This window comes from Rhopalosiphum maidis, chromosome 4 (assembly GCF_003676215.2).
Source record: "Rhopalosiphum maidis isolate BTI-1 chromosome 4, ASM367621v3, whole genome shotgun sequence".
Taxonomy (NCBI): Eukaryota; Metazoa; Arthropoda; class Insecta; order Hemiptera; family Aphididae; genus Rhopalosiphum; species Rhopalosiphum maidis.
Window position 1 is genome coordinate 17,555,185 of NC_040880.1, and position 14,250 is coordinate 17,569,434.

At 35.9% G+C, this 14,250-nt stretch overlaps 1 protein-coding gene across 1 annotated transcript; it reads right to left on the reverse strand.

Moving 5' to 3' along the window:
- Window positions 1–1,306: 1,306 nt before the first annotated feature.
- LOC113561174 (transcription factor MYB120-like) lies at window positions 1,307–10,657 on the reverse strand. Its single transcript, XM_026967447.1, has 2 exons — window positions 10,065–10,657; window positions 1,307–2,510 (listed from the first exon to the last, which is right to left on the reverse strand). Exons 1-2 carry the CDS (start codon window positions 10,351–10,353, stop codon window positions 2,365–2,367), a joined length of 435 nt encoding a protein of 144 aa, XP_026823248.1. The 5' UTR covers window positions 10,354–10,657; the 3' UTR covers window positions 1,307–2,364.
- Between the last annotated feature and the right edge of the window lie 3,593 nt (window positions 10,658–14,250).

A 14,250-nucleotide genomic window follows, 5' to 3' on the forward strand; every position in this document is an offset into this window, starting at 1 on the left:
ATGTACCGTGTGGCTATGTATAACTGACATGCACACCGGCAGGAGTAGGTACCACACACGTGTGCCGCGTACACGAGGGGAACTTGAGTAATATTATTTTTTGATTATAATTAATGGGACGCGACGACGAAGATTTATTTCGCGGCGGACGTAGTACGGTCGAAGACGACGATGTCATCGCAAACCGCAAAACCGGATACGTGCGCCCAGTCTATAATACCTAAATACACACACACCGTGTGACTTACCGTCAACGGCTGGCATGTATTACACAGTACACACACACACATAACGGGCGCGCGTACTACCGGATGCGGACGTCATGTGTTTTGTCATCTCCCCGAATGCACACGGATAGAGAAGGCGACCCATTGTAGTCGGTTTATATATTTCTTTAACTTATACATTTATTATTATTTTCACAAACGTGCACTGCACGTGTATATACACCTAGTTTATAGTATATAAGACACGCCGCGTCCGCACTTCCTCCGCTGACGTAAAAAAAAAAAAAATGATAAAATACGGGCGTGAAGGTGTTTTTTCTTTTGTGTACACACGTTGAGCCTCGTACGCCGCGTACCCGCTGCTGCTTCTTCTTTTTCTTAGTCCCTATACTCGCGGAAACGCATCCGACCCTCGGTTAATCATACACACACACACACACATGTATAACACTGTTTTTTATCTTCTTCACAAGCGCGACTTATGAGTCACACGGTCGTACAATCGGAAAAAAAATGTCAGTACGGCGACCAACTTTCGGCGGGAAAACTACTCTCTAGGGAAACGTCTCTGGCGCTAGTACAACGTACTGTAGAAATGTACTATTAACAAAACGAACAATTAAAAACACAAAAAGTTGTTAATATATTTTTTCGTCAAACACCAACGTATGTAATATATAATAATATAATTCTCAATGACACTTTCCGCGTGTTATATTATTTTTCTACACACTACTTTCTATAAATATATACTACTTATAATCTAAATATATCATCAATATCGTCTAAGTTTTAATAATAATTTAAATATTTAAAATAGTCAAAATTAAAATAATAATAATAATAGTTAATGTGTCACAAATACAAATCAGTGTTCATGTGTAATAAAAAATGTCAATTATGGCCGTATATGATATTAATATATCAAGTAAATAACCATATAAAATAATAATAGGTATCTATATAAATATATGCATATTAAAATCGCTAATTTATTGATTAGAAAAAAAAATATATAATAATAATAATAAAATAATAATAATATTTGTAAATAAATATATAATAATCTCATTAATGTATATGTTTAATATACATTATTTTAATAACGCATAAATATTTTTTCTCACCGTAACAAATTGGACTAGCATTTATATTGCATATAATATTTCTTTAACAGCTAATATATATAGTCATATATAGCTGCGATTGAGTATCTGGTGATGAATACATTTTAAAAGAGAGAAAAAAGGGAGTAAATGTGTTTAAAAATTTATATAAATTAAATATATATGTAAAATCTCAGCGTTTTTGGCCTAGCGATGACAGTACACGAAGACGAGACGATAAAAATAAAAAAAAGAGTACAACGAAATAAAATTAAATGATTTTACGATTATTATTCGAATCTATAGTTGAACCGAGTTGTTTGTTATAGTTTTATTGACCTTTTCTATCTGAGTTCGTATAGATGCAGGAGTAAATAATTATTACGTACGTTGTTACACACACAAACACTACTCAGGACGATTGTTAAGTTGTACAAATATTTATGTGTCGAATGTTTTCTCTTTTTTTTCTTCTTAATACTCGCATTAATATAACGTAATATTTATTTTACATGCATACTCGAGCATCATGTATTGTGAGTGTAAAACTCGGACAACAACACGCAAATAATATAATTTAATAAAAATAAAAATAATATGAGTACTCTGTTACAATAAATTACGTTGTGGACCCGTAGTGAGCGTCAAGTTTCAATAAGTCTAAACAATATTATTATAGGTATTAAAATATAATAGGTACAAAGTGGTCGTTAGCAAACGTGAAACCATACGCCACGAACACTTTGAACGGAACGAAAATGAAATAAAAAATTAATACACTTTTAATATTAATAACCCGATTATACACCCAAAAACCTTAATTACGCGCGGATTTCGTGTAGCAAATGAGACGATTCATAACGTAGACAGATGTAGAAGGAAACGGACAAATGGTCTTTTCTGTAGTTGTACGAGTTGTGGGGCTAGAGATCGTTGCGATTTAGGTACAATGTTACACAATATATTATAATATCGATTACGATTTATGATACATCCCCCCCATCACGCACAATAGTTGGTCAATTTCGTAGTCAATTTCTTTCGTCGTCGGGTGGTTGATTGAAACTATTGTTCTTTTGCTGCTTTTGTTGCTGGTAATAGTGATGATGGTGTTGTTGTTGTTGTTGTTGGTAGTGGTGATTGCGATTATCGCCTTTCAAATTTTTTGTACTATGTTCTGAAATCAAAAAACACATTACATTTAATTAAGAAGAACAATTTATTTTAAGAATATGGTATGGGAACATTTTGGAGTGTATAAACGTAAAGAGTAGGATGTACACAAATTAATTTTGCTATAACACGATGATAGTCTGCAGTTATTTTGCAAAATTTTGTTCAAACATAGAATTTGTTTGTTTTTTTGTTCAAATTTAAAACTAGTAATTAAAAATAATAACGCGACCTATTTGTACCTATGTACCTATTTCGAATAAAAAGATAATTATAATATGTACGTTTTACTGTTTGGTCTATAATTTCGACCGATCAAATAGTTTAGAGTAATTTATAATTTATATTTTTAGAGCAATAATTATTTACTTTGATAGCTCCATTTATGTGAAATACGGAGTGCGGACATTTTGTTTATAATATAATTATAATTTAATTACCATACGCGCATTAGAAGTATATAATTTTTCCTTGGCATTTATTATTTTCGGACTTTGTATAAACTATTGTCTAGGACACAAGATTTGAATATTTGCGAATGATAAATACTACGCGCACTATATACTTTCGGATTTGGACTTAGGACACCGCCGAAATCTATATAGTTGAATAAAAGAGGGACGGTGGCGGCGTGTCATGATAAATATTTAACCGCTTCATAAACGCAAGCGATAAATAAATAAATGTGCCCGTTTACCGCGTCTAAATTTATGGCTCAGTTATATTTTCTAATAGAATATTACAACAGCGGATGACGAAGATTTAGAGTTTAAAAGCCATCAATGTTTCAGCCGTGATAAGGATATTATATTATATTACATTTTATGACATGATATATATATATTTATATATAATATAATGAATAACCGTAAAAAATATATAATTGTTATTGATATTATCAATAGGTCTAATATTATCGTAATGCAAAATAATTCACGATGACAATAATAATAAATAGCTGAGCGGATGACAACGTACTAGCCGGCCTATATTATAATAGTAGTTTATCAACAGCTTTGTTTTATTCGTTGGGTACCGTAAATTACAACGTGTTACTTATACGCCGACGGAATCATTGATAAACCACAAAATTGGCGGTTTCCGCGTTAGAGCACACGTTGTTGGTTCATTTTAGTCGGCTTAAACCTTGACATTACGATACTTGTAGTGTACACTCGTGCGATTTAAACGTCTGAACACTCTGAACCATCTGATGTATTTACGATACACGTTGACGGCGATTCTCCGTTATTGAAGTATCACGTACTTTGGACTTGGAACATTTTACCATAGTCTATCGATATTAATACATAATAATAAATTATGATATAGTTTTGTATAGAAAAGAATTTTTTCTCCTATGGTACGTATATTATATTAAGTTATTATATATATGCACGTGTGCTTATGCATATATTGGTTTATCTCTGCTCTTTTTCGATAAGAAGTTATTATAATTGTACAACATTATTATAATAATGCGTACAATAATAATATGTAAAATCGTATTTACGCATATAGATAATATGGAGAGAAAAAAATGTGCGTGATATGTTGTTACAAGAGTTATTATTATTACGATGCACACTGCTTGTTGACGTTTTGATTGTTAACAATTTTTTTTCTTCAAAAAATACATTAAAAATATTATATTGTAAATATAATACCACTTTTTTTAACATTCAGTTAGATGTTATAATAACGTTAGAGAAAAGAACACAATTATTTACACACGATTATTATTATTATATTAACAAAGTTTATAAAAAAAACTGTCATAAATTTATCTTTTACTTTCCAAGTGACGGAACCTCGTAAAACAAAAATTCGAACTGTCTTAATTCACTATGCTTTTAATATTTACGGTCATAATAATAATATATTGTACAAATTATTTATTTAACAGAAAACTGAAACTTTTTTCTGATGTCTAAAGAAATTGTAAAAAAAATAAAACACATCATCAAAACGTTAATGTTTAAATTGTAATACAAAAAACCTTTAACGGCTCCAAAAAGAAGGTATGATAAATTTTAACAGTAAAACAAACACTTGTATGTTATATCGGAATATAGGTATATATAGGTGCATATAGTACAGCTAGGTTAGTTATAAGAACCCGGGATATGAAGTCAACTTATACATATACAATACTATAAATTATTCATCGATATCGTATATATTATCTATACTATAATATTATTTTATACACAATTGCATAATGTCTTTACATTCGTCAAAAACGATCTATAAATATATACATATGAAGTTATAAGTATTATTACACGACAGTGGTGATTTAATCATTCTTCCATATACATCGTTTTCATCAAGTGTTAGATAAGACATTTGATATAATTATGTTGTTGTAATCTTGCACCAAACAAAAACAGCAGAAACTGATATTGATCATCTAGTTCTAAAAATCTACGAGGAATTCACAACAACCGACTAAGATCCCCAGTCTGCTGCAATCAACTGTGTGAAAACTGACTACGGGATAGTCGAGAGATAGATAAAATCATTTAAAATTCAATAAATGACATAAAATGCATTTTCGAGTGCATCTAATTAAACAAATCTGAAGACTTAAACGTCTTTAACATTCAAACACGATCCCTGCAAGACAATTTGCAAAGTGTCCAGCTATAGGGACAAACTATCAGTGTTTGACGCTCGTTGTAAACATAATATACCTATATATTTATTGCATTAGGTTTTTAAATAGAAAATTAAAGTATCGCGTATAATCTTATTTAATTAAACCAAATGGATACCGGATTTAAAAATATGACTTAACGGAAACACGAAAAAACTATACGCGTGTGCATGTACCAAGAATCGCGGAGATGACCTAATCCTAATGATGCGTGTTCTGCGGTGAGCACATCCGCAAACTCAGGAAACACGCTGTGTATTATATATCATGATATATACTATGTGCAGTGCACGCGTAACATACGACGGAAAAGAAACGGTGGGCGAGAAAAAAAATCTACTCGTTTTTAATGTCCTCCGCGGCAGCAGCAGCTGCTCGACTGCAAATTAACCACCTGTTGTACAGTGTATGTATACGTGTGTGTGTATGCGTTCACCATCTGCAAATTTTTTTTCTTAACTAAATCCTTGTGAGAAGGATATGGATGTTTACTTATTTATTATTTTTTTTTTTATCTTTTGTCCTCTGTGGCAACAGGTTATATGCGCGAGCGAGTGTTAGATAAAACACACACACACACATACACTGCACTTGCAGTGTATACTGTATATAGGGAACGACGTGCATTTCGCCATTGTGTTTCCGAACGAAACGCATTATCGGGGATGGATATATACATCAATTCGCAGACGTGATACGTCTCTCTGAAACGGGACAGTTGAAATAAAAAGTCTCGCAACTACTTTGCCCTTCACCACCAACCCTCTCAAAGAGGTACACGATTGATTTTTCTCTTTGGAATCGCATCACGTATTACATTCGCACATAATAAAAAATAATATAATATGATATGTATATCATAAACATATTATATTACACCCAAGTACTTAGCGGATTAGGAGGGACCTTAAACGATATATCTAGTGAATTCGGCGAGGAAACGGAGCAGTTGTTAGGCGCAGCATCGGCATTCGGCGTAACAACAAAACGTTTATCTATGACCTAGACCTTTGTGACGGCTATAACCTTTTGTCTATTTTTTTTTTCGTTTTGCCCGGCCAATAAGAGAAGCCACTGCGATAAATACGATTGTACGGGGAGATAAAAGAAACCCATCGAAACGAATAATTCGGCATTTTGGTCCGGCAGCCGGTTTCCTCGTATCCTACTTCCATTGTTGGGTGCACATCATGTTATACATTACTACTATCATTGCGAACGATTATCGACAATATCGATTGCGTCACAGGACGATGAGAATAACGTACATTAGATATATTAGGCGCGCGAGCCGGACAAATTGTGCGTGTAATTACGACGTCGCGGTGTAATTATGTAGGAAAAAATTTGGAAATTCGGTGCGCCTGAAATCGGAACGATAATATCAAACGGCTGTAGAGAAAGAGTAAAGCGAAAACTGTACATAATATTACTGTACTATAGTCGTGATGACGATCGGTCGAAATATTAATTTTTTTTTTTTTTAATGGTGCGCACGATGACAAAATACTATAATATAGGCGAGGGACGGCGGAGCGCGGAAACGAACGTTTTCTAGAACAAGCTACAAAGACCCGCGGTTCAAAACAGGCCATTATGTTGTATTATTGTTTTTCAAGGTTAAACGACCAATTATTATTTTGTCTATGATAAAAAAAAAGTAACAATAATACACAACAGACCGATAGGTCGTCGTCGTCGACCGTCCAATTCCGAGAATCCAAATCAGATTGTTTATCTGGAAAACGACAACGTGTTACAACCGGAAAAAAACGTATCATCGTGAAAAAAATTATACACGATACAAGTATAGCACAATCATAATTATTAATATTAGTATGTACTATAATACATGTCAAAAAATATTATACACATATATATTAGACGTAATAAATAATAATAATCGGCGGAGAACGACCGCGGCTGCTACAGATAACGGCGACGACGCGCAAACGGAATAATAAAAAAAAAATTTATCACGTGCGCAACACATCAACTCGCGTACCGAATAGGAGAGAGAAAACTGCTCGATAACAGTATCACATAATAATAATTATAATATAATCGTAAAATAACATAATAATGTTCATTATTTTTTTTTTAAACCAATATATCATTAACATGGCAGTCGTGCGCAATACGAGGAAATCCGCCACCGATCGAGTATTTTGATTGCGTTGAAACCCAACAGTTTGTTTCGTCACCGCAACGACGGTCGTCGTTGTCGTAATGTTCATAATAATAATTATTAGTATGCACACATCGGTAAGAGCGCATATTAATATGATAATGTTTAGTATTATTTTCGTTTTCCACAAAACGTAAACCGGTCGACGTCTTTTTTTAAATTTTTTTTTTTTATCTCGTCGAACAGAATGAAAAAAAACCGAAATACATAAAAATTAAAAAAAAAAAAAAAATAAAACGATAATTCAAACATTATACGCGCGCGCGCACGCGCTCCGTCTTTCTCTCTCGCTGTAATCTAGATGAGACGGTGTGCGCGGTATACGGTGGTGAGGGAGGCGTAGGTCGGCGGCAGGTAGGAAAAAAAAACTCGTCGAAAATAATAGTAATAATAATCATAATAATAATACGCCTTATTACGAGCTGCGTCGATCGCGTGGAGAAGGTGTATACGCGACGACCGATCATAAAACATAATAATATTCTACACGAGCGTACGTCGAGTTTTTCCCGCCCAATTTTTATTTACGAGCGCGCGCGCACCGACGAAACGGTAGCTGCCGTGTCGCCGGCGCATTATTAAACGGCCTTGGCGGAGACATTCTCCGCGCGCGGCCGCGTGTGATATCGGCGACGCGACAGGGACACGCCGCTCCGCCGATTAGTGTTTTTTGGCCGCGCGCCGTCTAAAACCCGTTTTGAATATGATTTTTTTTTTCTCCGCAGATTTCCCCTTTTAGTCGGTGACGCTTTTTATTCCTTCGACATCGCCGTTGTTACATTCGCATTCGGTTTTTTACGCGGAGCGCGTGCTACGCACAAGTTTCCCGCCAATTTTTTGTCACCGCGTACGTCTCATTCGCTTTCGCGTCGATTCACTCGTATACATTATGTACACACACACACACACACACACACACACACACATATATATATATATATCACTCATCATCACCACCCCGCCAATGAAAAAGGCCTTGAATTACTGTGCGCCGTATAAGTCGATAGGTTTTTTTTAAAAAAAAAAACAAACGTGCACCGCGGACACGTTATGAACAGTGTGCGTGCTTTTAATGTTATTCCAGCGACTCCGGTACGAGAAAACTATCCGGGTGTACAATAAAAATAACGATGGCATGTATTATGTTGTATATGTGTACGCAATAGTTTTAGGAGAGAAAAAACTCCAGCCGTCCGTTTACGGACACGATGACACGTCGTCTCGTCGCCGTACGTTTTTTCGAAAAAAATACCGGTTTTCAAAAGTGTCACGTTCGATTTCGGCCGAGCGCGAAGAATGAAAAACGCGCGTTATTATACCGGTCGTATATATCGATCGTCGTTGTACGCGCGGCGCACGTCTCGTGCATTTTAAAATTTCAACCGACCCTCGCCCCCGCCGCACCCCCGACCATCATGTCGACGCCGACCTACCGACACACACACACAACCATTATTATACCTAACCTAAAATCATAAAAAAAGGATTTTTTTTTTTTTTTACTTCGATCCCGACGGAGATCGTATTGTATACTACATGTATAATTTATAATATAATTTATGATCATGTCGGATTACCGAGCCGGGCAGATGTGGCGGGTGACTACCGTAGAGGTTTTGGCGGCAAAATACGTGCGTACGCCTTACAGTTCTTACATACGCTACCACCGATGTACGGCGTACGCGGACCTGCCGCGGGGCCGACGCCCGTGGTTCGTTCGGACGAGTACAACCGCAATCTCCCTCCATTTTTAAAACAATTTTTTCCGACCTGTCGTTTCCAACTTCAACCATAGACACGGCTCAACGCGCTTTGTGAGTGGTGATTTATTGATAATTTTTTTTATTATTTGTGGTTATCGCGATTATTATATCGCTAAAGGTTCACCTCGCGCGTGCTCGCACACATACACACACTCACACACACACACACAATCGGATGTAATACTATTTATTTATTTAATAAAATACTTTTCATATTAATAATAAAAATAACAATAACCTCGAACGCCGCGATACGTGTGTTTACCGTTTACGTAATACAACGACAACGACGACACCTAACCTTGCGCGACTCTATAGCCAGAGCTTTGTATTCACATACATACTGCCTGAGCACAAAAAATTACCACTGTCGGATTCTCGACGACGACGGGAACTCAAAACGGTTTTTGGAGGGACAAGATCGTATGCAGCAACAGGTGTGTAGGGACCGAGAACACGTGTTTGTAGCGGCCGATCCGCGGATAAATAATTTTTTTTTTTTTTATCGTATACGTTCGGTTTTTGTTAGTTAAAACGTTTCGTGATGCGCTGCGACCGATCACAGCAATTAATAATAGTTCAATAAAAATTATTTACTACCTGTCTAAAAGCGCACGAAATCGACAACACCACCAAACGCGGGTACGGCGAGTCATGAACAATATGCATTTTATTATTGTCGATCGACACAATACTTTTATTTGTTACGAATACGAATTATCGCATGATACATTGAAACGTAAAACCGCGTGCCTTTCGCCGATTTCTGGTCGACGAGGACGATCCGATTTTTCCCGCGCGTTCGTCTGCCCGCCCGAACGCACGGAATATCGTAACAGCCGGCGCCGACGCGCCCGTAACTCGGCGAGAACAACGTCTATAGCTCCGAACGCGCGGCGGCCATATTATCGCGCCAACTATCGCAGTGCCTAACGCCCGTCTACTTACCGTTGTTGTAATGATGATGATGCGACGACGTCGGCGGTGATTTGATCAGTCCCGCGAAAAAGTTGCGCCGCTCGCTCGGCGACATGCCCACCGGCTCGTACCGGGCCGCGAACTCGATCCGTTTTCGCTCCATTTCAGCCTCGTTCCGCATGATCACCATGAGATGGGCCCGTTTCTCGGGTGGCCCGAATATGCATCGGACGGCCGATGCCCGCTGCCCGTTGCGCTGTCTTAGCCACCGTTCGGCCGCCGATTTCTTACCGTTTCCGTTGACGTCCGACAACACCATGGTCGTAAGTCCGTGTGCTAGTGGTGTGTATGTTACTTGCTCGCGCCTCTGTGACGACGAAAGAATTGCACGACCAAGTCCGCGCGTTTATGTGTTTCGTGACTCGTGAGCCGGTCGACGGATGGCGGCGGTGGTAGCAGCGAAAAACGACGGTTTGAAAATATTTATTTTTTTTTTTAAAGGAAAAAAAAATACAAGCTGTTACGTTTTTCGCGCGGACGACGACGGCGAGACGGCGGCTGCTGCTCGGCGGTCGTTGACGATTTTGAATTTGAAATTCGGTCGGTTGGATAACGGTCGCGCGCGCGCTCGACTGTGTCGATCGTTCCCGGGGGCGGACCGGCGGGGCGGGCGGCCGGTGCACAGTGTTGCCCCGACCGGTTTTGCGCGGGAAATCGACAACCGACGCGCGCTCTGCAGGCCGCCGCCGCCGCACCGTAACCGCTTCGCAGCCCGCGTTATTGTACTATAATATTGGGTTAATACTATTACTATTACTACTGCATTTACTATTACTACTCCTAATACTACTACTACTACTACTACTACTACTACTACTATTACTACTACTACTTCTACAGTACTGTTACGGCCTGCGATGCGTTTTCGCGGGCCGTAGTCGCCGTCGAGTTAAACGTTCACCGCCGCGAGATCGGTCATTACTTATTATAATAATTTTTATATTATACACGGCGGCCGTTAAAGATGTGACGCATTTTCAGACGTCGTCGGGTCGCAATTTCCGTTCACCTTTTAGTAGTTTTCGTTTTCATCGTCGTCGTCCATTATTGATATTGTTGTTGTTATTATTATTACTGTTATTATTATTTCACTATTCACTTTGCTGTGAACAGCATTGCAATAAAAAAAAATAAACGCTCCATTATGTGCCGGTAGTATAGATATACGATTACACGAACCGTTTGTAGTCTAAAATAATAAAATTTATTTATTTAAGATTTTTTATCGGTACCTATCTACAATCCAACCCGCGAGTACGGGTAACATTTTTTATTCAAAACCTTAATCTGGACTTTAAATTAAGACCCAATTTTTAATTGGATTATATTGCTCTGCAAACGGTCTTCGCGATCAATAAACAACAAATATTAAACATTATTATCACGTCATTCTTGTACTTAATGTTCTTGAATTTTTTATTTCTCTTCCTCTTAAACGTTTTGGATAATCGGTTTAATTGTTCAGGCCGTTGGTATTTAGGGCAAACGCTGTGCGTTTAGCGTTATAATAGAACGGCCCTACAATGACCGCATTTAAACCGCACTACGATTACAAATCGGTCGTTTTGCAATAACGCATCGGTCGTATATTATATGCCTACCCAGTACCTATACATAATATACGGTTATAATTTTTATTTACTGTGGCATTATAATACGAGACGCCGTGGTGCGGGTAATATACATAACGCTACTACTATATATTTTTATTAAAATAATTTATGACACGTGTTTTCATGTTCGGTGTCTATCGTGGCGTTCGTCGGTGAATCACGGGCGTGCAAGGGTAACGCAACGCCGCCGTAACATATAATAAGTCGTAGTTACCCGCGTAATACTATCGTACTGTGTAATGTGTATACCATCGTGTACCTATGTCCTATATACGTTATACATATATTATTAATATTATACTTAATAATGTCTGAGACTCCGGGTGGCACGATATACCACCGTAGATTCCACGACAGATGGCCCGAGACTTGTTTCAATATTAAATTATAATTTAACATCAAAATAAATTATAATTTAATAATTCCCTAATCGTAATTCGATTAATCCTAACAGACATATTGAATTCAAATAATTAACAAATGTACCTAATTAAAATAATTTTAAAATTAGCGATTGGTTGATAACATACACATGCATTATTATCATATTTAAATATTTAATGTATTAATTAATATATTTTTAAAAACCACACTTTTGTTTTTTTTTTGGTAGTAGTTACTTTATTATAGGCACCTATTATAATACATAGTTGTTAAGTTTTGTTAAGTGTATATACTCTTGCTCTTTTGCAATCTCTAATATAAGAGGTTTCGCCTCAGCGGAGAGCAATGCTAGATTTCCTAATTTATTAATATTTTACTATGTAAGTATCATTAATTAATTCAAGCATTAAAAATAATTAAACGTAAATTATTTTCTTGGATTCGTTTGGTTTGTATCTATTTACGCCATGGTTCCACCTCGTCATAGATTTAATCTGCAGATGCAGACGGGCGCCCATGTGTACTGCTGATACACCTGGACCTAACCTATACGAGTACCTATTTATACATATTACGTTCGTGTATAACAATTATTAAAAATTAATCGTTCGTAGATCTCATAAATCTCGTTCAGTGCAAGAAGATTATATGACTGTGGGCGTAAACAAATATATAGGTAACCGCAGGCTGCTTCAGGATATAATAATCCAGGTGCAGGAACCCGCGGTCGATCGTATATCAGTTTGGTTCTCGCGACTATCACAATACCTCCGGTTACAGGTATGGTGGTACATTTATTTAAGGCTATATATAAATATTTAGATCTGTGATGAGTTTTTTTGAACATAAGACTCATTATTTCAAAAAAGATCATCGTTTTTAAAAATATTAAAATAATTATATTTTCTTGTTATTTGAACTTTTATTTTTTTTAAATCATAATAGCATAGGAACATTTTTAATTTCATTTTCCTATAAGCAGAATACTGAATATTTTTTAGAGAATTTTGATAAATAAAAACGAAATTTGAACGATTTTATATTTTATTTTTTAACAAATTTGCGGTTAGAGCTTTAGAAACTTAGAGTATAAAATTAAAAGTAAATTGTCATTCATTCATTCATTCAAAAAAAAATTAAGATATTAAAAATGTTAGTAAAATGTCATTTTCCCTTCAAATATGTTGTAATGATTTCAATTTATGTAAAAAAAAATATATTTTTAAAAAAATTATTACTTTCCAAAGTAATGAATATTAATGTCTGTGATATGTTTTACGTTAAGATAATTATACACTGTGGTCTAAATATAATTACGTACTCAAACTATATTGAATACTTTCTATGCATATAAGATTGAAACCATCATTATGATGCACGATTATATTTTACAAACAAAAAAATTAATAATTAAAATGTAAAATGGTTATTGTGATTATAAAATTGTTTTAGAAAAACCATACAACTGAAATCGAGTAATTATTTTATTATATAACTATATTATAGTATACTATTGCCTTTAACGAATTATAGTTTATTATAATTTGAATATTCGTTATTGACTTGCTTACTGCCACTCGAAAACCACTACATTATTATATTGCATACAATTTATAACAATAAACATTAATTTAAAACACATTAACGTATCGTAATATATTATAACATGGTGGTATATAATATACTATAAAGGATACCGCGGGAGTACACGTGTAGTCTAAATAAGTGTAATAGTGTTGGCCGTTGGTGCTTTTAAGGACTATCCGGGATGGGATGATTGAGGCGGCGGGGTAACGACTGCTGCAGATGGAGTTCCGAGCAATGCTATCGGTTTAAAAAAGTTTTAACGCTAGTGGGGCACCCTATATCCGGGTAACACATGTACCGCATATACACGTGAATATGTTCATTATAACTTGTATATAAGTACATTATAATTTATAGATAATATACACGTATATACAATTTGAAATACCTTTTCGTCTACAGGATCCATTAATTGTTGATTATAATGTGTGACGCATTGTAATATATATACTCAATAGGTAGATACTAATAAATAATTTGCGTCCTGTAGTTACAACCTGAAAAGGGTTTTTTTTATACAAAACTTTAATATTTAAGTTAAATAGGCATGTACTAAGTTTTCTCAATATTGT

Bases quoted from the DNA above. Each gene is read 5' to 3' on its own strand.
- LOC113561174 (XM_026967447.1), bottom strand. From the start codon at position 10,353: ATGGTGTTGTCGGACGTCAACGGAAACGGTAAGAAATCGGCGGCCGAA. The intron at 2,511-10,064 runs GTAAGTAGACGG...TTTTGATTTCAG, and splicing joins TCATCATCATTACAACAACG to AACATAGTACAAAAAATTTG.